At 42.7% G+C, this 27,438-nt stretch overlaps 1 protein-coding gene across 2 annotated transcripts in view; it reads left to right on the top strand.

Moving 5' to 3' along the window:
• The window catches only part of LOC132834687 (A disintegrin and metalloproteinase with thrombospondin motifs 12-like), a 547,736-nt gene that overhangs the window by 462,338 nt on the left and 57,960 nt on the right, over nucleotides 1–27,438 (top strand). Inside the window, exons 18-20 of one of the 2 annotated variants that reach the window (XM_060853682.1) lie at nucleotides 924–1,134; nucleotides 18,872–20,089; nucleotides 26,305–26,457. In XM_060853682.1, coding sequence (XP_060709665.1) covers nucleotides 924–1,134; nucleotides 18,872–20,089; nucleotides 26,305–26,457 — 1,582 coding nt within the window. The remainder of the gene's footprint in view (nucleotides 1–923; nucleotides 1,135–18,871; nucleotides 20,090–26,304; nucleotides 26,458–27,438) is intronic. The other variant, XM_060853764.1, reaches the window with a different exon arrangement.

Below are 27,438 nucleotides of genomic sequence, written 5' to 3'. Positions count from 1 at the left end.
GTTGCGCTTCGGCGGGTCGGTGTGGACTTGTTGGGCCGAAGGGCCTGTTTCCACACTGTAAGTCTAAAAAAAAATGACCAGGGAATTGAAGGTAAAGGATTAGAGGAGGTGAGGGGAAAAAAATATCACCCAGTTGGCGCTGGAAATCTGGAACTTACTGTTTGTAAGGATGGTTGGGCAGAAACCCTCACAATCGTTCAGAAGTAATTAGATGCACACTTGTGATGCCAAGTCATGCAAAGCTATGAACCTGGTGCTGAAAATTGTGATTGAAATAGTTAGGTGCTTGTTTTGGACCAACACAGACTTGATGAGCTGAAGGGTCTTTTTCTGAGCTGTAGATCTGTATGGCTCTCTCAAGTTTAGATGTAAAATGATGAAATAATGAAGGAGGCCTGTGAACATGCTGTTGATGCAAGGCTAACCACCCCTCTACATTGTCAGTGTGTGCAGGAAATCTGTCACTCTAGCTGCTAGGCCTGGATCTCTACCACTGTAGGATAAATCATACTTCTGGCTGGGTGAGGGCATTAGAATCCACTTAAGAGTCTAAGTTTGTTTACTGGTGGTTGGGCCAGTTCACTGGTGAGTGATGGCGAGGGGAGGACTGGGTAGGTGGTGGGTATAATCTCACCAACAGAGGGGTGTATAATTCATCTCATGTCTCGAAAAGAATCATGGATATTTCTCCACCAGTTGCAGCAGATCATTAGATGATCCAAGCATGTAAAATGCTAATTAAATATATTTAACGACATTTAATTTGGTAACATCTATCTGAAGCATTTTTACAGAGAAAAACGCAATGTCTTGTTAATTTTTTAAGCTCAGTATTGATAAAAACTATGTTTTCTCTTAACATAGAAAGATAGATATAAAGACATTTGTAAATGGTTTCTCGACTTTGATGTTCATTTTTACAGGTGGTGGGCTGGCGAATGGCAGAAATGCTCAACAACATGTGGTGACTCAGGTGTTAAGAAACGAACAGTTCTCTGTGTTCGAACGGTGGGGACAGATGAGCAGGCACTTCCCAGTTCAGAGTGCAATCAGCGTCTCAAGCCAAGGACTCAAATGACTTGCAAAAGAGATATCCCATGTCCCTCAAACTGGACTGTGAGCAATTGGAGTGATGTAAGGAACACCTTTTCTGAAATATAGTATACTTAAATATTTTGGAGTGAGGTAAATAATACTGGCATTGCATTTTACCTTGTGATGCCCACATTTATGTAAAACATATCACAAAGTGGTTCATTGAATGAGACACTTTTGGCAGGCTGCTGATATGTTAGAAAATGTAGCAGTCATTGTGTATCAGGAATTGACTGAAACTGATGTGGTACTGCTAGAGGAAGCAATGCTTAACAAGACATTGGGATAACTGCCAGGTATTTTTCAATGTGAGAGTTTTAGGGTGCCTTTAACTGATCTATGAAACGTTGATTTAAGAATCTTATCTTAATGACAGGACCTCCATCACTGCAAAGCCAACAAATGTTTTGGTCTGCTAGGGAATTGCGTACATTTACTGAACTGGAATACATCAGGGCATATTGCATTTAACATTAAGTTATTTATTTTGAGGAAGTTTTTTTGCAAGCAAAAAAATACAATGGTTATTTAATCATAGTTGTAAATTTATGAAGAATAATTTGTGCTGAAATTCTACAGGAAACAGTGGGTGGATTATGCAGGTTTGTCACATGGCTGTTTAAAATATTCAAAGCTCTACCCCCACCTCTTTCTGAGTTGAAACCTGATGTTGTATTTTATTCCTTAGCTGGTTGCAGTGAGGTGTGGGGTGGGAGCAGGAGTGGAGAGTGATGGTGGAGAGATTGATGGTTAAGGGCTGAGCAATTTCCATGGCGGCAGGAGTCAGGTTGATTAATTAGATCAGATTACTTACAGTGTGGAAACAGGTCTTCGGCCCAACAAGTCCACACCGACCCGCCGAAGCGCCACCCACCCATTCCCCAACATTTACCCCTTTACCTAACACTACGGGCAATTTAGCACGGCCAATTCACCTAACCTGCACATCTTTGGACTGTGGGAGGGAAACTGGAGTACCCGGAGGAAACCCACACAGACACGGGGAAAATGTGCAAACTCCACACAGTCAGTCGCCTGAGTCGGGAATTGAACCCGGGTCTCTGGCACTGTGAGGCAGCAGTGCTAACCACTGTGCCACAGTAGCCCAGAGGCTGGAATCGAATCCATATCCCTGGTGTTGTAAAGCACTGCTGCTAACCACCGAGCCAAAAAGTCCACACTTCTCAAACATTTCCCTACCACTGAGGTTAGACTCACTGGTCTATAATTCCCTGTTTTATCCCGACCACCTTTCTTGACAAATGGAACCTCCAGTCCTCTGGCACCAGCCCTAAGGCCAGAGAGGAATTCAAACTTTGAATCATGGCCTCCAAAATTTCCTCCCTCATCTCCCACAGCAGCTGAGGATGCAACTCATCTGGACTAAGGAATTTGTTCACTTTTAATCGCTCCATGTCCACCGTGTGGCGTTTTGCACCCTGTCCCTGTGTTTGCGTGAATTTCCTATCCCGTCTTGCCTTATTCCCTTGAGCCACAACATGAACTCCCTCTGCCTTGATTGTTTTACAAACGTATGCTGTGTCCCGACTATCCTAACAACTCTTCCAAATCTTAACTAAATCTTGAAATTGTGACCCCTAGTTGCTTAATTCAATTGCTAAGAAAATTTAAAGAAAGAAATAGATAAAACAAAAACTTTAGAAAAGAAAAATTAAGTGAGAATATTCTCAGACAGGAAGATTATACACATCAACAGACTAAATCTGACACAAAACATCACTATGGAAAAAGAGATTCTTAAGGTATAGAATTTCTTCAAGATTAGACAATGAATCTGAAGCACAACAAGTGAACCTGCTTCTTTATTATTCTGGAGATACAGCAGATATATGATTGCAAGGCAAGGAGTTAAGGAAGAACCCAGCAAATTTGAGGAAGTTCTAAAGACCTTTGATAGTTACTTCGGCCTCAAAGCAAATACGACCCTGATCAGACAGAATGGATTCATGACAAGAAAATTATGCTTGACAAATGTGGACTTTTTTGAGGATGTAGCAAGTCGAGTTGATAATGGGGAACTAATGAATGTGATGCAACCGGACTTTCAGAAAACCTTCGATAAGGTCCCAAGTTTGAAATGTAAATGTAAAGCGCATGGGATTGGGGTAACTTACTGACATAGAGTGAGAACTGTTTGGCAGAAGGAAACTGGTTGGTAGGCAGTGACCAGACAGGTACCACAGGGACCTGCTTGGATCCCAGCTACTCACAATGTATATTAATGACTTAGATGGGGAGGTCAACAAAATGTATTAGCTCCAAGTTTAAAGATGACATTTTTGTCATTTATATAAATGATTTGGATGTGAGCATAAGAGGTATAGTTCTTAAGTTTGCAGATGACACCAAAATTGGAGGTGCCTTGGACAACGAAGCAGGTTATCACAGATTACATTAGGATCTTGACAAGATGGGCCAATGGGCTGATAAGTGGCAGATGGAGTTTAATTCAGGTAAATGCGAGGTGCTGCATTTTGGGAAAGCAAATCTTAGCAGGACTTATACACTTAATGGTAAGGTCCTAGGGAGTGTTGTTGAACAAAGTGTCCTTGGAGTGCAGGTTCATAGCTCCTTGAAAGTGAAGTCGCAGGTAGATAGGATAGTGAAGAAGGCGTTTGGTATGCTTTCCTTTATTGGTCAGAGTATTGAGTACAGGAGTTGGGAGGTCATGTTGCGGCTGTACAGTACATTGGTTAGGCCACTATTGGAATATTGCATGAAATTCTGGTCTCCTTCCTATCGGAAAGATGTTGTGAAACTTAAAAGGATTCAAAAAAGGTTTACAAGGATGTTGCTAGGGTTAGAGGATTTATGCTATAAGGAGAGGCTGAACAGGGTGGGGCAGTTTTCCCTGGAACGTCGGAGGCTGAGGGGTGACCTTACAGAGGTTTACAAAGTTTTGAGGGGCATGGATGGGATAAATAGACAAAGTCTTTTACCTGGATTGGGGGAGTCCAGAACTAGAGGGCAACTTTTTCACACAGAGGGTGGTAGGTGTATGGAATGAGCTGCTAGAGGAAGTGGTGGAAGTTGGTACAATTGCAAGATTTAAAAGGCATTTGGATGGGTATATGAATAGGAAGGGTTTAGAGGGATATGGGCCGGGAACTGGCAGGTGGGACTAGATTGGGTTGGCATAACTGATCGGCATGGATGAGTTTGGCCAAAGGGTCTGTTTCCATGCCGTACATCTCTACGACTCTACGATTCTATGACATATAGGTGGGTGAAAGGGTGCACTGAGAATAGGATGCAGATCTGAGTCTGTGTGCTTTGGACAAGTTGGACAAGTGGGAAGACACATGGAAGGTGAAATGTAATCATGATTATTGTGAGGTTATCTGCTTTTGGCTGAAAATGTGTTGCTGGTCAAAGCACAGCAGGTTAGGCAGCATCTCAGGAATTGAATTCTCTATTCCTGAGATGCTGCCTAACCTGCTGTGCTTTGACCAGCAACACATTTTCAGCTGTGATCTCCAGCATCTGCAGACCTCATTTTTTACTCGAAGATTATCTGCTTTTGGAGCAAGCCAGAAAGGCAGAGTAATATCCAAATGGCAATAGATTAGGAGCAGGGAGGTGCAATGAGACCTGGATGTCCTTGTACACCAATCGCTAAAAGGTGCAGCAGGTAGAGAAGAAAACGTGGTATGTTGGTCATCATAGTTCGAATAATGGAGTGGGGGATGTGTTGCTGCAATTGTACAGGGCCTTGGTGAGACCACACCTGGAGTATTGTGTGCAATTTTGGTGTCTTTAACTGTGGAAAGATGTTCTCGCTATGGAGGGAGCACAAACAAATGTTTCCTAGATGGACCTCTGGGATGGAACTGACATATGAAGAGAGATTGGATCATGTCAGATTAATTTTACTGGAGTTCAAAAGAATGAGGGAGGAATCACATAGAAACTTAGAAAATGCTAATAAAACTAGACAGAGTAATTATAGGAATGATGTTCCTAATGACCAGGGACTCCTGAACCATGGTGGCTTAGTGGTTAGCACTACAGCTTCACAGCATCAGGGATCCAAGTTCGATTCCAGCCTTGGGGGACTGTCTGTGTGGAGTTGCACATTCTCCCCGTGTCTGCGTGGGGTTCCTTCGGGTGCTTCGGTTTCCTCCCACAGTCCAAAGATGTGCAGGATAGGTGGATTGGCCACGCTAAATTGCCCACCGTGTTAGGTGCATTAGTCAGAAGACGATGGGTCTGAGTGGGTTGCTCTTTGGAGGGTCGGTGTGGATTTGTTTGGCCAAAGAGCCTGTTTCCACACTGTAGGGAATCTAATCTAAAAAAAATCCATGGATCACTGTCTGTGGATACAGAGTAGGTTGTTTAGGTCTGAGGTAAGGAAAAATTTCTTCGCTCAGAGACTGTGGAATATCCTGCCCCAGAAAGTGGTTGAGGGCAAAACATTGAATGTTTTCAAGAAGGAACTAGTTATAATCCTCAGGATTATGGGGAGAAAGTGGGAACAGAATACTGAGTAGGGTGATCAGCCATGATGGGATTGAATGGCTGAGCAGGCTCAAATGGCTGAATGGCCTCGTCCTCCTTCTGTTTTCTATGAATTAACGGGAGAATTTTTCAATGATTCATACAGATCAGTTGAGGAATGCAGCTACTGAAATCCGAAAACAGAATTACACAGCAGAACAGAACAGTCTCGATCTGATCCAAAATGAGGCCAACATCTTTGTGGGTGGGTTTGCTGGTGTTGTTGGGAGTAATTTAATGTAATTCCATTGGAAGAGTTGTTAGGATAGTCGGGACACAGCATACGTTTGTAAAACAATCAAGGCAGAGGGAGTTCATGTTGTGGCTCAAGGGAATAAGGCAAGACGGGATAGGAAATTCACGCAAACACAGGGACAGGGTGCAAAACTCCACACGGTGGACATGGAGCGATTAAAAGTGAACAAATTCCTCAGTCCAGATAAGTTGCATTCTCGGCTGCTGTGGGAGATGAGGGAGGAAATTTTGGAGGCCATGATTCAAAGTTTGAATTCCTCTCTGGCCTTAGGGCTGGTGCACGAGGACTGGAGGACAGCTAATGTGGTTCCATTTGTCAAGAAGAGTGGTCGGAATAAAACAGGGAATTATAGACCAGTGAGTCTAACCTCAGTGGGGTAGGGAAATATTTGAGAAGATTGTGAAGGAGAGAATTAATCTCTATTGGAAAAAGCAAGTTTGACCATGGATAGACAGCATGGCTTTGTCAGGGAGAGATCATACCTAACAAATGTGATTGACCTATTCGAGGAAGTGATTGTTATTAGCTCAGGAATCTCCAAATCCTAAGGACTTTGTCTCAGATGTTATCAAATGGCCGGACTGGTGAAGGCCAAGTCTGTGAAAGACAGAGCCTTTTCATTTAAATTTGATATCTGAATGTAATTTCTTTAAATGCAAATTCCTGGGTCACTGGCTGTAGTATCAGTAATTATGTGGCTGCTGAAACTAGTTTGAAAACACAGAAAAACAAAATCCACCACGGTTAGAAGCCTAATGGGTTAAGAATGTCCATTCATGTTTGCAAATTTAGAAATGTAAGGAATAATAAGCTCAAGACTGTGCCAATACATGATAGCTGTCGAAGCTGAAAACCTTCTGTGTCCCTAGTCTGTATCCTTCTATTGTCTTCTAATCATATATCTGTCAAAATACTATTTTGAACAAAGTACAAAAATGGTACAGCAAAGGAACAGGCCTCCGGCCCACCAAGACTGTGCTGACACATGATGTCTTTCTAATGAAGAGCCTTTTGTCTCTACATGGTCCATATCTGTATACTCTCTGCCTGTTCCTATATCCATCCATACAGCCTCTTAAAAGTTTCTATTTTATCCACTTTAGAATCTCCTCTGACAGTGCATTCCAGGCAATTACCACCCTATATATATATAAACTTCTCACATCTTCTTTAAACTTATCCCCTTTTATCTTATTCGAAGGGCAATAAAAGGGGGAGGCAAAATGAGACATGGGTGTCCTTGTACACCTGTTCCTGAAAGTAAGCATTCAGGTCCAGCAGTTAGGGAAGAAAGCAACTGGTGTGATGGCCTTCACAGTGAGACTATTGGAGCACAGGAGTGAGGATGCCTTGGTGAGACTACACCTGGAGTATTGTGTGCAGTTTTAACTGGGAAAGGATCTTGCTATGAACGGAGTGCGATAAATGTTTCTCAGACTGACTCTGGGATGTCACCTTGTAATTGACATGTTTGCTCTGAGAAAAAGACATTCTATCTGTGCTTCCCATAATTTTCAAAAGTTCTTTCAGGGTGCCCCTCATTCTTCAACATTCAAGTGAAAACAAACCCAAGTTTATCCAATCTCTCCTCATTGCTGATACATTCCAAATCCAAACAACATCCTGGTAAACTGTTCCTATATCCACTCCAAAGCCTCCACATCCTTCTGGTAGTGTGGTGACCAGAACTATACACAATATTCCAAATCTGACATAAATAAAGTTCTATACAGCTGCAACACGACTTGCCAATTTTTATACTCAATACCCTAACTAATGAAGGTAAGCATGCCATATGCCGTCTTGACCATCTTATCCAATTGTGCTGCCACTTTCAGAGAACTGCAGGATGATCAAGAATAGTATTCATTTGGTAACAGGGAAGGCAAATGGAATGATGGCCTTTATTTCAAAGGAAATGGAGTCAAAGTCATGAGGTTTTGCTAAAGCTATGCTAGTCAGGCCATACCTGGAATACTGTGTACTCTTTTGGGCCCATTATCTATTGAAAAGTATTGGCTTTTGAGACTGTCCAGATGAGGCTGATTCTGCTATGGAAGGATTATCTTTTGAGGAGAGGTTGAGTAGGATGGGCTTGTATTCATTGGACTTTAGAAGAATGAGATGTAACCTTAATGAAATTTACGCATCGTACAAAGAACAGTATAGCACAGGAACAGACCCTTCGACCTGTGTCATCACATGATGCCTTTCTAATTGAAACAGATCAGGTTCTGTGAGGATTTAGCGAGGTTGCCATGGAGAGGTTGTTGCCCTTTGCAGGGGGAGTCCATGACCAGAGGACATTTTTCCAAGTCATCCAGTCAAGACGGAGATGAGGAGGAATTTTATTTTCATTCAACCAGTTGTCAATCTGTGGAATTTTGTCCTTCAGACAGTCTGGCCCTTTAAGTATATTCAGGTTTTTAATCAGCAAGGGAATTAAGGTTATACAATCATACAACACGGAAACAGATCCTTCTGTCCATGCTGACCAGGTTTCCCAAACTAAACAAGTCTCACTTTACTGGTTTTGGCCCATATCCCCTTGAACTTTTCCTAATCTTGTATCTATCCAAATGTCTTTTAAATGATGTAACTGCACTTGCATCTACCACTTCGTCTGGCATGTTCACCCCACATGTATGCCACCCCCTGTGTGAAAAAGTTCCCCCTCAGGTCCCTTTTAAATCTTTGTCTTCTCACCTCAAAAATATGCTCCCTTGATTTGAACTCCCCCAGCCTAAGGAAAAGACCTTTGCTATTCAACTTATCTATGCTCATTATGATTTATAAACCCTAAGATCATTCTTCAAATCCCGACACTCCAGTGAAAAATGTCCCAGGCTATCCAGCCTACCCTTATAACTCCAAACTGCAGTCTTGGCAACATCCTAGTAAATCTTTTCTGAACCATCTCCAATTTAATAATATCCTTCTTATAGCTGGGTGACCACAACTGGACAATGTACTCCAAAACTGGCCTCACCAACATCCCATACAACCCCAACATGACATCCCAACTCATATACTCAATGGTCTGAACAATGAAGGCATGCTAAATGTCTTCTTAACCACCCTGTCTAACTATGACACAACTTTCAAAGAACTATGAACTTTAACATCTTCATATCTCTGTTCTACAACACTCCCCAGGACCCCACCACAAACTGCCTTTGTTTGTTTTACCAAAGTGCAGTAACTTGCATTTATTCAAATTAAATTCCATCTGACACTCCTCGGTCCATTGGCCCAATTGATCAAGATCCCTTTGTAATCTTAGATAACAGGGAAATGGAGTTGAGGATTATCCAATCAGTCATGAACTCATTGAAAGTGTGGAGCAGATTTAATGGACTGAATGGCTTACTTCTGCTCTTTAAGTTTTCTGGTTTCATGATCTTATGATTTGAGGCATTTACTGTCCATTGTCATGTCATAGGAGGGCAAGTATCTTTGCTGTGTGGTAGTCCATGAGCTTTGTGCCACTTTTGAGATCTTTTCATCAAACACTATATTGCTCAGATGGCCAAAGGTGTGCTAGCACACTGGAGGCAATGTTGAGTTTAATTGTTGATGTCCGTCCTTTCTGGATGGTCACTTACAAGGTGTAGAAATTAATCCACATTGTCCGATGGCTTGTTGTGATTATTTGATGAGAAATTTTGCACAGTGGAAACTGCTAGTACAGGTTGATTATGCTCTGGGTGCTTAGCCTGAGGCCCATTCTTGCATGCACATGTGTGAATGCATCAACAGTGGTTTGAAACTCAACTTCTGAGTGGATGCACTGTAGTTTGATGGCAGACGTCAGAGTGATCATGTTCTGGACTGCATATGACAAAAGTTGAACAACTTTTCACTCATCCTGTACAGAGGCCCCACTCCAGCAGTGAGCTTCATGGATTCAAAGCAAAGTCTTATGATTACAAATAGCACAGCATAATGTAGGCACAAAATTCCCTGCACGTGTACTAAGAAAGACATTCCTCCTAATCCCTGTGTTGACTGAACCCCAACCCCAACCTCACCATCAAACCGGCAGACAAGGGAGGCGCAGTAGTAGTTTGGCGCACCGACCTTTATACCGCTGAGGCCAAACGCCAGCTCGTGGACACCTCCTCCTACTGCTCCCTTGACCATGACCCCCCCTCCCACCACCAAACCATCATCTCCCAGACCATCCATAACCTCATCACCTCAGGGGATCTCCCATCCACCGCCTCCAACCTCATAGTCCCACAACCCCGCACCACCCGTTTCTACCTCCTGCCCAAAATTCACAAACCTGACTGCCCCGGCCGACCCATTGTCTCAGCCTGCTCCTGCCCACCCGAACTCATCTCTGCATACCTCGACACGGTCCTGTCCCCCTTAGTCCAAGAACTCCCCACCTATGTTCGGGACACCACCCACGCCCACCACCTCCTTCATGATTTTCGCTTCCCCGGTCCCCAACGCCTTATCTTCACGATGGACATCCAGTCCCTATACACCTCCATTGCCCATCACGAAGGACTCAAAGCCCTCCGCTTCTTCCTTTCCCGCCGTACCAACCAGTACCCTTCCACTGACACCCTCCTTCGACTGACTGAATTGGTCCTCACCCTGAACAACTTCTCTTTCCAATCCTCCCAATTCCTCCAAACTAAAGGAGTTGCCATGGGCACCCACATGGGCCCCAGCTATGCCTGTCTCTTTGTAGGATATGTGGAACAGTCCATCTTCCGCAACTACACTGGCACCACCCCCCACCTTTTCCTCCGCTACATCGATGACTGTATCGGCGCTGCCTCGTGCTCCCCCGAGGAGGTTGAACAGCTCATCCACTTTACCAACACCTTCCACTCCGACCTCAAATTCACTTGGACCATCTCAGACTCCTCCCTGCCCTTCCTAGACCTTTCCATTTCTATGGGTAAAAAAATGAGGTCTGCAGATGCTGGAGATCACAGCTGAAAATGTGTTGCTGGTTAAAGCACAGAGGTTAGGCAGCATCTCAGGAATAGGGAATTCGACGTTTCGAGCATAAGCCCATCTCTATCTCGGGCGACCGACTCAACACAGACATCTACTATAAACCGACTGACTCCCACAGCTACCTGGACTACCCCTCCTCCCACCCTGCCCCCTGCAAAAACTCCATCCCATATTCCCAATTCCTTCGTCTCCGCCGCATCTGCTCCCAGGAGGACCAGTTCTAACACCGCACAGCCCAGATGGCCTCCTTCTTCAAGGACCGCAGAATCCCCCCAGACGTGATCGACGATGCCCTCCACCGCATCTCCTCCACTTCCCGCTCCTCCGCCCTTGAGCCCCGCTCCTCCAACCGCCACCAAGACAGAACCCCACTGGTTCTCACCTAGCATCCCACCAACCTCCGCATACAACGTATCATCCGCCGTCATTTCCGCCACCTCCAAACGGACCCCACCACCAAGGATTTATTTCCCTCCCCTCCCCTATCAGCGTTCCGCAAGGACCACTCCCTTCGTGACTCCCTCGTCAGATCCACACCCCCCACCAACCCAACCTCCATCCCCAGCACCTTCCCCTGCAACCGCAGGAAATGTAAAACTTGTGCCCACACCTCCACACTCACTTCCCTCCAAGGCCCCAAGGGATCCTTCCATATCCGCCACAAGTTCACCTGTACCTCCACACACATCATCTATTGCATCCGCTGCACCCGATGTGGCCTCCTCTATATTGGTGAGACAGGCCGCTTACTTGCGGAACGCTTCAGAGAACACCTCTGGGCCGCCCGGACCAACCAACCCAACCACCCCGTGGCTCAACACTTTAACTCTCCCTCCCACTCCACCGAGGACATGCAGGTCCTTGGACTCCTCCACCGGGAGAACATAACAACACGACGGCTGGAGGAGGAGCGCCTCATCTTCCGCCTGGGAACCCTCCAACCACAAGGTATGAATTCAGATTTCTCCAGTTTCCTCATTTCCCCTCCCCCCACCTTGTCTCAGTCGGTTCCCTCAACTCAGCACCACCCTCCTAACCTGCAATCTCCTTACTGACCTCTCCGCCCCCACCCCACTCCGGCCTATCACCCTCACCTTGACCTCCTTCCACCTATCCCACCTCCATCGCCCCTCCCCCAAGTCCCTCCTCCCTATCTTTTATCTTAGCCTGCTTGGCTACTCTCTCTCATTCCTGATGAAGGGCTTATGCTCGAAATGTCGAATTCCCTATTCCTGAGATGCTGCCTAACCTGCTGTGCTTTAACCAGCAACACATTTTCAGCTTTCCATTTCTATCTCGGGCGACCGAATCAACACAGACATCTACTATAAACCGACTGACTCCCACAGCTACCTAGACTACACCTCCTCCCACCCTGCCCCCTGTAAAAACGCCATCCCATATTCCCAATTCCTTCATCTCCACTGCATCTGCTCCCAGGAGGACCAGTTGCAATATCGTACAGCCCAGATGGCCTCCTCCTTCAAGGACCACAGATTCCCCCCAGACGTGACCAACGATGCCCTCCACCGCATCTCCTCCACTTCCCACTCCTCCGCCCTTGAGTCCCGCCCCTCCAACCGCCGCCAGGACAGAACCCCACTGGTTCTCACCTACCACCCCACCAACCTCCATATACAGCGTATCATCCGCCGTCATTTCCGTCACCTCCAAACAGACCCCACCACCAGGGATATATTTCCCTCCCCTCCCCTATCGACGTTCCGAAAAGATCACACCCTCCATGACTCCCTCGTCAGGTCCACACCCCCCACCAACCCAACCTCCACTCCCGGCACCTTCCCCTGCAACCGCAAGAAATGCAAAACTTGCACCCACACCTCCTCCCTTACTTCTCTCCAAGGCCCCAAGGGATCCTTCCATATCCACCACAAATTCATCTGCACCTCCACACACATCATCTATTGCATCCGCTGCACCCGATGTGGCCTCCTCTATATTGGGGAGACAGGCCGCCTACTTGCGGAACGCTTCAGGGAACACCTCTGGGACGCCCAGACCAACCAACCCAAACACCCCGTGGCTCAACACTTTAACTCCCCCTCCCACTCCTCCAAGGACATGCAGGTCCTTGGACTCCTCCATTGCCAGACCATAACAACATGACGGTTGAAGGAAGAGTGCCTCATCTTCCGCCTGGGAACACTCCAACCACAAGGGATGAACTCAGATTTCTCCAGTTTCCTCATTTCCCCTCCCCCCACCTTGTCTCAGTCGAATCCCTCGAACTCAGCACTGCCTTCCTAACCTGCAATCTTCTTCCTGACCTCTCCGCCCCCACCCCACTCCGGCTTATCACCCTCACCTTGACCTCCTTCCACCTATCACATCTCCATCGCCCCTCCCCCAAGTCCCTCCTCCCTACCTTTTATCTTAGCCTGCTGGACACACTTTCCTCATTCCTGATGAAGGGCTTATGCCCGAAACATCGAATTTCCTGTTCCTTGGATGCTGCCTGACCTGCTGCGCTTTTCCAGCAACACTTTTTCAGCTTGACTGAATGACCCCATACTCTGAAAACCACTCTCTGGTCCTAGACTCTCCCAAAGGAGAAACAACGTCTTTACATCTATCTAGATAAGTTTTATGTACTATGGCAAATTCTATGAAATAGATTGCATAATGCTAACAACAACACTAGTTTATATTACTGCGAAGTTAAAAATGATCAATTTTGATCAATCAATTGGATAGTAAGCTGCATGCAAAATGACTGCTGAAATTAGATCTACCACCTATAGTTTACCATATGATATCAAGTGAAATTATTTCTCTATACTCAGTCAAATTTGGGGAGACAAATTACTTTAGAACTAAGAACGTTGAATTTCTAAAATAATGCTCTGAATATACCAAAAAGAAACAATTGTGTGAAAAGGCATACAACTAAAATTATTCAGCTTCAAGTTTGTCATTGAAAACTTATTTTCAATAATAAAGTGTGACTTATGTCAATGTTATTTCTCTTGAGATGAAAAGGAAGTGCTCAGGGCAGGATCACTGTACTGTGCTGTTCAAAACTGGTAAACAGCCAGCATCTGAAGTCTTTTTTGGCACAAACCAAGAAATGTAAAGCAAACTGAACCCTTAACTTTGCACAAACTCAAAGAAACCAGAATAGTGTTGGAGAGGAAGCTTGGAATGATTCTGGACTTGTGATATCTCCCGATTATAGAACTGGATGACTTCTTAGTAAAAACAAGTTGGCACTGTGTTATGAACTAAAATGATTCATTTTATTGGTTGTCTCTTAGGAATATTAATGTAAATTAATAGCCCAGAATATTAAAAATTGCAAATTGACTGCTAATTAAAATTTCAAAATATGTTTAAAAGGTTTTGATTGGTTCAAATTAAACCTCAAGGGCTAAATATTACATTTGTTAATTTGAGTTGAATTTAGATTTTTGGAGTGATTTCTGTGATGAGGTCGAGTCAATGTCTCACCATATCTTACCAAAATCACCACATTAACTACCTACTCTGTCTCCATACATCTGTCACAACCAGTTAAAGTCCCATCTTAGCATACTCCTTTTCCAGAACAACGCAACACTCAAATACTGGCATCCCTTGAGCCTGTGCCATCTTTGAAACTACTGTGGACCAGCGATGGTCACCCAGCATTGTCTTTCACTGGCAACATAAGAGCCATAAAACTATTCTGCCCACAACAAATAACTGACTGGTGTGACTGATACTCCCATGCATACACATCTTCGTTCTCTCACCTGAGAGACTGTTTAAAAACCACTGCACACAGTTTAACTGTCTTTAGCTGCATCCCATCTGAACACCCTGTAAGTCAGTGCTAGCCTGTCCTCAGTGCCCAACATAGACCCACAGCTTGTCATTGTCCAGTAGGAGAGCATGACAAGTAGGCAAGCAATTGGACAAAGACAAAATGACCTTTTATTTACAGACAGAAAACATCAACGCAAAAATCACCCAATTGAGGCCGAAGTTTGTCTCAACAATGCAAGCCAAATTTTGGTATCATGAAGATTTTGCAGCCCATGATTGCATGTTGTACCCAGATCTCAGCTATTGGAAGTGCATTTCAATGAAATTCTGCCTGGCTTGTAAAGCCTGAAGGCATGCATGGCCATTGATGGCAGGATTTTGGATGGGTGCCAGACGAGAGAAGGGAGATAGTGCATGCATTAATAAAAGTATTAGAGTTTGAGCTTTCATAGGATCTTGGTATAAGTTTCAGAGTGAATGTGAAGTGTTGGAAAGACAGTGGCACCACTTACACTGGCAGAGTGGAGAAAACTATTGACCTTCTTCCTATAGTGTTGGGCATTCCTCCAGTTCACTGAGACTACTTTAACCTGGGTGGCCATATTGAACCAGACTGGCATGGCATGGTATTGTGGCCTCCGCTGCCATTCCTGGAGGAGGAGGAGGTCGCTCATTAGTACCACCTCATCCAGTAAAGCAGGGCAATGATTTTCCTCTGGCTGCCATGTTTGGGGCAAATGTTAGAAACTGTGCAAGGTAGCTGGACAGTGCTTGTCTAGGTGCACAATGGGATTTTAAAGGTGGCATGAGCGCAAGGGATACCAGTGTTTTGACATATATCCACAGAGTAGTGAGTTGTTCTGGGAAGGACGTGTGGTAAGAACGGCATAAATTGGGCATGAAAGATGCCATAGGAAGTAATTAGGTAGGTGGGATTAAGACTGGACAAGAAAACCTGATAGGCCTCACAGCAAAAAAAGCCTCCAAAAAAATGCAATGCAACTTGGACTGAACTAAAAATAATGTATGATTCAATCCTAAATTTTTGTATTTAAAAAGAAACATCCTTTGGTTTCATAACATGCTAACTTCTTCCAGTGGAAGCTGGTCTGTTGACCTATTGGTGATCACTGTGCTGCTGTGTCCCAAATAGCTCCATTCATTTTAACCTCCCCAATGGCTTTCACCAAATCAGAAGCTAACTTATGAATTGTCTATTCACAGCCCTTGAGACACTTTTGCAATTAAATTGAGCTCAGCTTTTTGTTTGGTTCATTACTTGACGTCCTTATCTAATAAAAACCTATCAATGTCATTCTTGAAAATTTCATTTGACCTAGAAATCACATGGTTTGATGGACTGTCCCTTTTTATGAGGAAAAGTGTATTCAGATTTTCTTCTTTAATTACCCATTTCTAATTTTAAGACTGTGCTTCTTGATTTGCAGTATCATGGGGGGAAATTATCTACCTTACCATGTGGCATAAAGATTTTAAAGACCTCAATTAGATTATTCCTCTACTTTCCACTAATGCAATTTCAAATAAATTTCTTGATTGCGCAGAATGTTTTGCTGAAAAAAACAACATATTTTGTCAAAGCTTTTGCCCTGCGCTCATCAATGTAAATGGCAATCCACACTTACACTCTGAGAGGGGAGTTTTAATTGGTTGCCAAGCAAGCTCTTAACCAATAAAAAGATTGCCATGGAGAATGACCAGTTAAATCGTGACTGACAGTTAACTGCCAAGCTTTGCTTAAATTTTAAATTAGGCAGTTTGACTCTGGTTAGTCAAGGCGTGGTCCTGAAGAATGAAGCAGAACATGGCTGTTTCTCTCACTATTGCCCCCTTTGCACCTTGATGTGGCTATGTATATTATGCCTTTTACTGAAGTGGGTTTTTCCCCATACCTTTTTGTGCATCACCTCCAACTGTACTGCCTATACCATATCTGATGTTCTGGGCAAGAAAGTCTGGTTTCAAATCCTCTCTGTCCTGGACATGTTTTAGAATATATCTGAATGTGTTGACCTCTTATTAACTCTAGCTAGCCATGTCAATCAAATGTATATCAGTGCATTGATTGACATTGATCAAAACCTTCAGGACAATGCCAGAGCCCTTGTGTCCAACATTAATCAGTCAGAAAACTGCCTGCTTACCTGAAAAGGCATGGTTTTCCATTCTATAATGCAGCAAATCTTCCTCATCACAGGAAATCTGGCAAAGATTAGCAAAGGGAATTAGCTCAACAGCTACACCTGCACGGTGGGTGAAGTAAATAGGTAGACTGGCACATGAGGTGCCAGGTATAGTAGCAGTTGGGTCAGGTAAAGATGGGTGCGGTGGAAATAACCCACATCATCCATCTACCTATTCACCCACCTTATGAACTTACCCACTTCACCTACCTCCGCACCCTGCCCACTCCCACTCATCTACCCACTGACCCACATATCCATTCACCCTTTTTATTGATTTGTTCTTTCATCTACTCACACATTCACTCATCCAGTAAGAAATCCATTCTCAAAGATGGGACCTTTAATGTTACTAGTCAGGATGTAATAGCTAGTGTCACAAAAGGAGAGTATTTCCTCTCAATCCCTGACTCTCCTACACTCCAACAGAATTCCCCATGGAGCATTGCGCTGCACATGTTTTTTGACAGTGGAGACCAGAAATGTGCAACAGCTTTGTTTTAGTACAGTTGCAGAGCACCCAGCATTGTCACTGCTTGGGAGAGTCAAGGCTTTCAGTCGTACATAGAACAAAGATCAAGAACTATGACCAAAGAACAATACAGCACAGGAACAGGCCCTTTGGCCCTCCAAGCCTGCGCTGACACAATTTGCTCTTCCATACTAAAATTGTCTTCACTTGCAGGATGCATATCCCTCTATTCCCTTTCTATTCATGTATTCAGTCAGGTGCTTCTTGAATGCTGCTATTGTGTCTGTTTCCACTGCCTCCTCTGGCAGCATGTACCAGGAACTCACAGCCTTTGTGTGAAGAACTTACTTCACACATCTCTTTTAAACTTCTCCCTGCCACAATTTAAACCTATGTCCCCTAGCAGTTGGCCTGTCTACTCCAGGAAAAAGCCTCATACTTTCCACTCTATCCATGTCATTCACAATCTTACAAACTTCTATCAGATCGCCCCTCAGCCTCCTGTGTTCCAGTGAAAACAAATCCAGTCCATCCAAACTTGCTTAATAGCTGATATGCCCCATATCAAGGAATATCTGGTAAACATTTTCTGTACTCTCTCCAAGGTATCCACATCCTTCTGGTCATATAGTGACCAGAACTGTATGCAATATTACCAAGTGTGATCATTTATGATTCACTAGCTTAAAAGTATTAAATATTGCACTTGAAATTTTAGTTCACGAGGTTGGGACCACTCAGCAGTGATAATTGATATCCATTCATTGTCATGTGGGTCATATTCAAGGAAACTAAGACCTGAGACATTGACTCTTCCTCTCAGCACAGATACTGCCAGAGCTTTTGTGTAATTCCATCATTTGCTGTGTTTAGTTATTTCCAATACTGGTGTAGAGATGTTGAGTGAACGTTTACCGAGAGAAGGACTGTTGTTTGTCCTGCAAATTGAGAAATAGTAGCTGCTTTAGCTTCAAAGCTCCAACATACAAAAGGAACTGCCTTCTTTCTGATGTCAGAAGTCACACAACTCCAGGTTATAGTCCAGTAGGATTATCTGAAATCACAAATGTTTAGAGCGTAGTCCCTTTGCCTGACAAAAGAGCTTGTGATTTCAAATAAGCCTGTTGGACTAAATTAGTTTAGGATGTTTGGATGGCATGGACAAAATGGACTGATTGGTCTGTTTCCATGCTGTATATTTCTATGGCTCTATGACTTTATAACCCAGTGTCATGTGATTTCTGACTTTATCCACCCCAGTCCAACACTGGCATCTCCACATCATGGCCTTCTTTATAGCCTGTTATTCAGGAGGAATATAGTTGTGTTAGTTTTAAATGCTGAGAAACTGACCAAGGAAAATTCACTGCATTTAGGAACTGGGTGTGAGTATGTAACGTAACAAAGAAAAACATTTTCTAAATTGTCTTTTAATGTGAGTGGAAATCTAAAGGTTAACAAGTGTACAAAACAATTATTTGTTCCCCATGGTAGCTAATTCATCTCATAATACCTTGCGTGCTGATATAGATTTTGACTGCACTGTGTGATCCCTTTTGACCTTTGCTATTTATTTTTCAGTGCTCAGTTACATGTGGAGGTGGATTCCGCACACGGAATGTGACATGCACTTGGAATAATAAAGAACTCTGCAAAATTTCCAAAAAGCCAAGTGTGAAAAGTTTATGTGGCTTACGGCACTGCTCTAATAACAAGAACATTCTGTTCCCTCCAAGAAAGCCCAAAGATGGTAAAATGTATCCCAAAGATCTCCCTAGTAGGCTGAAGCCTAAATATGGCCCTAATCATTCAAGTTCAAAAGTTCAACCTAAACCCAAACGAGTGACCACTAAGCAGCCTCTTCCTGTCAACATCACAGTGCCAACAACTGCTGGCAGAAGCCCTGTAACAACTATGGCTACCACTACAAACAAACAAATACATGTGCAGGACAAGCCTTCCCCAAAACAGCAAAACCGCAATGCATCGTATGACGACAACTTTATTGCTATTCACCAAAATCTGACCAATGAGAGTGATACTGTCAACAGGAAGAGGATCTCTGAAGCTGGAAACATTACAGACACAATACAAAATACTAATGAGACTCACAATATTACTGGTGAAAATGACAGTGTCTCAAACCATGACCACATTACCACAGAAGAGGTTGTTAAACATTTTCCATTTACAGAAGAACCTCAGGCTGGTATCGTAACAGATGAAAACAATGATAAAATTGTGAAGTCTACTGCCGTCCCAATCAATAGTGAGAAATCGATGTTATCTACTAGTCCACAGACAACATTTGTGAGTACAGTAAAGCCTGGTAGTACACAATTAATCAAGCCAAGTGTAAGTGTGCCTTCTCCAGGTTATGGAAATAGAAAGGTTGGTTTGCCAAGGTTAAAAATAGATCCAAAATTTAAAGCAACAATGGAGCGGCTAAGAATGAAACTTTACAGAATGCTGAATCCAGAGCGGTTTTCTAACCAGACTGACATTCTTGCACCTGGTCTAAATCCTAATGATGAAAACAGTACAAACCTACAACATAATCTTGAGCTTACAACTTCAAATGGAGTTGGTACAACAGATTCAGAATGGGTGAAATTCACAGGAGCCATCGGCAGTAAGTTGTCAGCTGCTGAACCATCACCTCCCTCAAAATTACCTTTGAAGAAAATTCCAACTATAAATAGACTGAATAATTTCTCCAATATGACTGAAGACTATGATGATTTTGCACCTGAAGTTAGCTTGGATGATGTTTATTGGAAGGTTGGAAATTGGAGTGAGGTATGTCTTTGTATAAGTGATAAAGATTATTTCCAGTTAATGTATACAGTGTAGTTTATCATTATTAGAAGTTTTAATATCAACATTGTGTAGAAACTCTGGTACCTGTTCCATTTTTACCTCGCCAATTCTATCTGGAGTATCTCTAGCATTGATTTCTCCTATCTGGACCATTACCAACAAAGTGCACCCAAAAAGAAAGAAGAAAGTCAATTATTGGTTTGTTTTTCTTTCATATCTTTTTGCTACTCCTTAGTGGCATCATCTGAAGACATGGGGACAGCTTTTACCTGAACCCTAACAAAATAACACAGCTCCATCCGTATAACAACTCCCACTTCCTTTATGTCAGTCAGGCTTGTCTGGCAAATCTTGAATCATGCATAGCTTGTGTCAGTTAAACAATGGCAAGCTCAATGACACATGGCAAGAATATCATGGAGGAGACATGAAGGTCAAGCCAGAAAGCTTCATATCTTGGCAGAACCATTTCCTTTGAGAAAGGCTCCCTTCCCACCATTTTGCATTCTGTTGAGGTGGGGACCCAGCAAGAAATTGGCTCCGACACTCTGGAGATGGCCAGGCAGTGAAGTGATCAGTTAGAATGTCCCAATGCCCATCTCAGGTGACAGTGACATTGGCACAGTTGTAATGATGAATGTAGCACTTTTGAATCTCAGCCCTCACCCTGTCCCACCAAACTATCCACTGTGTCCACCACCACGCTCAGTCATACACCAAAGCCTCCTCCACATATTCCTGCCATATATTCAAAATCTAGGCATTACCCAGACTTGAGTTAATAATTAGCAAATTGCATTCACACCACTTGATGTTCAATGCCATTATCATTGGTGAATATGATTAACAACCTGGTGGCTATCATTTAACAAAAACTGAACTGAACTAACCATATAAATGCTTTGACTACAAGAGTAGGTCAGAGGCTAGGCATTCTGTGGTGAGTAAGTCACCTCCTATCTCCCCAAATGCATCCACCATCTACAAGGCACAAATCAGGAGTACGATGGAGTTTTCCTTATTTCCCTGAATAAGTGAAGCTCCAACAATACCCAACAATACTGACATCATCCAGAACAATGCAGCTCACTTAATTATCACCCTATTCACCACCTTCAACATGGATTCCCTTCAACCTGATACACAATGGTAGAATGAGATGAAAATGTGTTGCTGGAAAAGCGCAGCAGGTCAGGCAGCATCCAAGGAAGCCCTTCTTCTTATGCCCGAAACGTCGAATTTCCTGCTCCTTGGATGCTGCCTGACCCGCTGTGCTTTTCCAGCAACACATTTTCATCTCTGATCTCCAGCATCTGCAGACCTCACTTTCTCCTATACAATGGTAGAATGGCTACCATCTTCAAAATAGGCAAAAGTGAGGACTGCAAATGCTGGAGATTAGAGTTGAGAGTGTAGTGCTGGAAAAGCACAGCAGGTCAGGCAGCATCCAAGGAGCTGGAGAAACAACGTTTCAGGCAAGAGCCCTTCATCAGGAATGATGTGACTGTAACTTACCAAGATTCCTCTGGCAGCATCGTCCAAATCTGTGATGCTTACCACCTAGAAGGTCAAGTGTAGAATATGCATAGGAACATCATCACCTGCAAGCTGCCTCTTCCAAGTGACATGTAGTTCCTAATTTGATTTATATTGCCATTTTGCCACTGTTACTTGGTAAAAATCCTAAAAGTCCCATCCTAACAGCAACCTAGGTGTCCCTACAACCTCAGGTCTGCTGTGGTTCAAGAAAGCAGCTCATCACCCTTGCCTTCTCCTGGAAAATTTAGGATAAGGAATAACTGGCTCACCTAGCCAGTAATGACCACACCCCATGAATGAAAAATAGTGCCATAGCAGGTCTCAGGAAGCATGCCTTTGAACTAGGCATGTAAAGAAACTTAAAAGTTAAATCACCCTCAAGTGGCCAATCAATTATAGAAACAACAAAACAAACTCCTAATCAGGTAATAACATCAAAACCAAATAATCCTGTGAAAAAATCTCTTAAAATTGTTCAATAAACTGGTGAAACAGTTCCCCGCTGAACTAAGTGGTTCTGTAGGTTTTGAAACTTTACCAGTATTCAGTTGGCAATACAAATGATCAAAAATGCAAACAAATAAAGAGCACACCAGACTTTTCACTGTTACTGCAAAATTGAATACAATTGTTTCCTAAGAGCTTCCACCTCACTAAAGGGGCTTCAAGCCAATTTGCTGTGAAAATTTTCATTGTATCTTGACAGCACAGTCAGATCTGTGGTCAGAAAAAGTCCTTTCAGCCCATCAGATCTGTGCTGGTCGAAAACAATACCCTAAAGATTCTAGTCCCATTTTTCAGCACTTGACCCAAAACCTTCCAAGCCTTAGCATCACAATTGCACATTGAAATAATTCTTAAGCTGTTAAGAGGGTTTCTGCCTCAACCACACTTACAGGCAGAGAGTTCCAGATTCCCACCAGCCTCTAGGTGAAAAGGTTTTCCTCTAAACCTTCGCTCCTTTCCTTAAGTCTATGTCCCTTGTCACTGATTCCTCCATCAAGAGGAAACGTCTTTTACTATCTACCCTACCTATGGTCCTCATAATTTTCTATATCAATCATGTCCCCTCATAATCTTCTCCACTCTAAGGAAAACAACCCCAGTCTGTCCATTCTGCCTTCATAACTGAAACTCTTCTGTTCAGGCAACATCCTGGTAAATCTCCTCTGCACCCTCTTCAGTGCTACAACATCTTACAAATTCCAGAATGGTACATAATGTCATACATCTGAGATATTGTAAACAATCCACAAACTTTGAGTTAAATATCTCACAGCATTCCATAAAACAATATCCCATCTCCCAATGTTAACAAATGTTAGAGCATCATGGTAGCTCAGTGGTGAGCACTGCAGTTTCACAGTGCCAGGGATCCAGGTTTGATTCCAGCCTTGGGCGACTGTCTGTGTGGAGTTTGCACATTCTCCCTGTGCTTGCATGGGTCTCCTCTGGGTGCACCCGTTTCCTTCCACAATCCAAAGATGTGCTGGTCAGGTAGATTGGCCATGCCAAATTGCCCATAGTGTCAGTTGCATTAGTCAGATGGAAATGGTCTGGGTGGGTTACTCTTCAGAGGGCCGGTGTGGACTGGTTTGGCCAAAGGGCCTGTTTCCACACTGTAGGGAATCTAATCTAAATCCTTTAAAAACATTTCAGGATCGGCATTCACATCTACTCCAACAACCAATCAATTTTCCCTTGGGAAAAGCCCTACCTGTATCCCAGGTTTAATTGAAATTCATCCATTATCCCTTGAGATGCAACCCTGTTGTCCGTGCCTTGCTGTACAGCAAATCCTTCTTGTCTATCACTCCTGTTCTTACTAACGCACATTGGCTATTATTACCAAAGGTCACCAATTTACTGGTTAACCATAAACACATTTTCTAGTTGGTTAGCTCTCATTATGAGAGGTTTATAGGATCAGAAGGCAGAATCTTGATACAGCAATAGGTTTACTTGTATCATGTTTTTAACTCAACAAATTTCCTAAGGAGCTTCACTGAGGCATTTTAAAACAAAATATGTCACTGAGCTACAAACAGGAATATTCGGGGTTCAACAATAATCTAGGTCAAAGAGGTTGGCTTTAAAAGGAGAAAAAAATATGTTTGAGAGAGAGAGAGCTTTATGGGAGGAATTCCAAAGTTTAGGACCGAAGCATTGAGGTCAGGCCATTAATCTTTGAGTGTTTAAAATTAGAGATGCTCAAGATGCTGAGGTTAGTTGAGCACAAATGTCTTGAAAGGTTAGTGAGCTGGAAGGTGTTGCAGTGATAATGAGGAGTGAGGCCATGGAGGGATTTGAAAGCAACGATGAGAATTTACAAATCAAGATTAGGATTAATCAGTTTGAGAGGTAACAAACAGTTACAGGCTGGTCTGTTATAATGTGCATTTCATCAATGGAAATTTGCTGCATTGTGATTGATGAATTGGGGGATGCTGTTTCTACAATGCAAACTTTTAAACGTGTGTTGTCTGAAATACGATTACAGTGCCAACACTTTAAGCACTGTTTCTAAAGTGCGATTTTTCCATGACACAGGGTTGCACAACAACACAACCATGATGTTATAGATGAATTGACTGTACTGAGTGTTACAGTAGAAAATATGAGGCAGGAGTAAGAGTTGGGAATGTGTTATGAAAGTAAAACTATGTTATCCTAGTTATAGTAGACACCTGCTGAAGAACAATTTGAAAGCCAATTGTATAAGGACACGATTGGTCAGCACAAACTGTAAAATTAATTTCCTATGTTTCCAAGGCCAGGCCCTTTGCAGTCCCCCATGGGAGCAGCTGGATTTGATTTCCAGTTCTCCTGGCAAGTCAGGGCAGATACCAGGTTTGGTTTTCCATGTTCTGGAGAGAGTTAAATAGGAGGGGTACCTTTTCATTCCATCAGCTCAACAGTATAACTTCAGGGGTACGTCTAAAGCCAGCAAGTGATCTGAGAATTTTGAATGAAAGGTAACGTGTTATGAAATGGTGGTGAAAATGTGTTGCTGGTTAAAGCACAGCAGGTTAGGCAGCATCCTAGGAACAGAAATTCGACGTTTCGGGCCAGAGCCCTTCATCAGGAAGCTGCCTAACCTGCTGTGCTTTAACCAGCAACACATTTTCAGCTCTGATCTCCAGCATCTGCAGACCTCACTTTTTACTCTATGAAATGGTGGTAATTGGAAGTGAATGTCTCAATGTTGGGATACAAATCTAGAAAGCCTTTGCAGAGTCTCTTTCACATGGTGTTGACTGTTGTCAGTGCAGATCCCCTGATGTAAATAACGTTCTTTAATTATTTGGAGGCTGGTTTAAAAAGGAACCAACTAAATGTGTTAATGTTAGCAAAATTGGGATGAGAAGAAGTTGTACGAGCAAAAATAAGAGCTCAAAACATAAATGGTTGACATCAATTTTGATGAATGTGATACTGGGATGTTGTATGTGCTAATAGGAATATCATTTTATAATTCTAAATTAGATTGAATATATGGTGGCAATACTAAGGAAAGTTCACTAATTTAGCTGTCCCATTGGAGGGAAGGTAACAGTTCTAGTCAGGATATACACTTCTTGTTTCTGAATTTCATCAGAGTGTCTCAAACGCTCTTGTTTCTCTGGTAATTTTGTGGTGTCTTTGAAGTACCTGCTATAGATCAGTGCTTGCAATCTCACCTCTTAATCAGTAGACATTGGGCTCAATCTAAAGACTTGAGTCTAAAACATTTTGAGCTATAACAATGCAAGTCACTGTTATTTCATGGGTCACTGCCATGGATTGTTGATAAGAACAGGTTCAGACTCACCAATGACAATGCCTGTCCTCCCCACAGATTAATGGAGGGAGACATTCACATTTTACAAAGTACATTATAGAAAATGGTGTAAAGTCTTTGTTACAATTTAGGGAACATGAGAGCTAATTTGTGCACAGCAATGATTTATTGACAAGATAATAGGTTTTACTTAAGTTGGTTGAGAGATAAATATTAGCCAAGTTATCAATAATATTTGACCTGCTTTTTTAAAAATTGTGCCATGATCTCAGAAATCTATAAAATTCTAACAGGACTAGATAGGGTAAATACGGGATGTTCCTGATGGCAGGGGAGATCAGAACAAAGGGTTCCAGTCTAAGGATAAGGGGTAAACCATTCATGATTGAAACATTTTCAACGAGAGAGTGGTGATTCTGTTGAATTTTCTATCATAGAAGTCAATCAATGCCAAAACATTGCATGATTTTATAAAGGAGTTGGATTTGGCACTTGGGATCAAAGGATATGGGGAAAGCAAGAATAGGCTATTGGGTTGGATGATCAGCCATGAAGATAATGAATGACAGAGCAGATTTAAAAGGTTGATTTGCTACTCCTGCTTCTATTTGCAATGTTTTTGCCTATGTTTCTATCTAAAGGTGTTCACTACCAAACTTTACAGCATCATAGAACTTTATTATTCTTTGCATTAAGATTGGGTGCTGTACATAGAATTCCTTTAATACCTGTTGATCAATTATGTGGAACCAAGTTCTATTACACATTGCTGTTGATATGACTATGCTGATAGTAACAACATACTATCATGTCTGTTTTCAGTTGTAATGGCCTTGGGTGTTTTCAGTTTTCCCCGTAACTTTATTCTGTGCAGTGTTCTACCACATGTGGAGTTGGTGCAATGTGGAGACAAATAGAATGTAGTACTGAAGAAGACTCACACTGTGAAAACATTAAGAAGCCAGCCCCTGCTCGGAGATGTTTTGTACATCCGTGTGCTATTTGGAAAATAGGAAACTGGAGCAAGGTAAGTAACAAGTGCTAAAGATAAAATGGACAGTTAGCTTTTCAATTCTTATCCTCTCTCCACATCCCATCCACCATTAGATTCTCACATCTCCAGAGAGTCATCAATTTGGCACCTGAACCTACCCCATCATGAGTTCACGCCATTTGATTTTGGCTTTTGTACCCAGGGAAGTTAATGATACCATGCAAATGGGCCAAGGTAAAAGAATTGGATCTGTGCCAGTCCACCTTTGATTCCTGGGCTTTCTTGCAGCTTGACATCTGTATATAAAAATGCAGTCTGGATGTGTAGATGTTAATGAGGTCAAATGGTACATTCTTAGCCTTCTGCCTTAACAGCATTCAAATACCTGGCAGGTACAGGATTTGCAAAAAAAAAGGTAATGGTTTACATTTAGCCCTTCCAGAATTTTGAACAATAGTTGATACCCCATGGATGCTTATCTCTGCTGGCTGAGTCCCAGTCAGTGAAGGTAGAGCAGCAGCTCAGGCCTGAAACAATTGATTTTTTTTTCCCTATGCTGCATGAAATGTCTCACAATCTAAATGGCTAGGGATTGGAATGGGGAATATGAGGACATGACACCTTCAGCTGGAAAAGTGCACAATAACATTCAGTGAAGCTAGCATAATTAAACTACATTCACATGTATGACACTTAGGCCAGAATGTCTGTTTAATCCTACTTATTTTGAATTACCCTATTTTAAAGAGAAGCAGGAGAGGTATGCCCTGCAACCTGACTACATATATCCCAATGAGCATCACAAAAAATAGATTCCGTGATTGTCTTCATAATATTATTTGTGGGAGTTTGCTGAATGCAAGTTAGTTGCTGAAATTCCTATATTATAACTGTGGCTATTTTAAAAGTACATATTACCTATAAAATGTTTTGCGATGACCATTGGTGGTGAATCATGCTTTATAAATGTAAATCTTTCTTTGTTTCTCTGTTTAATATAAGTTCATTTTTCTT

Source organism: Hemiscyllium ocellatum, chromosome 1 (assembly GCF_020745735.1).
Source record: "Hemiscyllium ocellatum isolate sHemOce1 chromosome 1, sHemOce1.pat.X.cur, whole genome shotgun sequence".
In the NCBI taxonomy this organism is placed as follows: domain Eukaryota; kingdom Metazoa; phylum Chordata; class Chondrichthyes; order Orectolobiformes; family Hemiscylliidae; genus Hemiscyllium; species Hemiscyllium ocellatum.
Note: the sequence above shows the minus strand (reverse complement) of the source record. Positions and strands in the feature narration are given on the sequence as shown.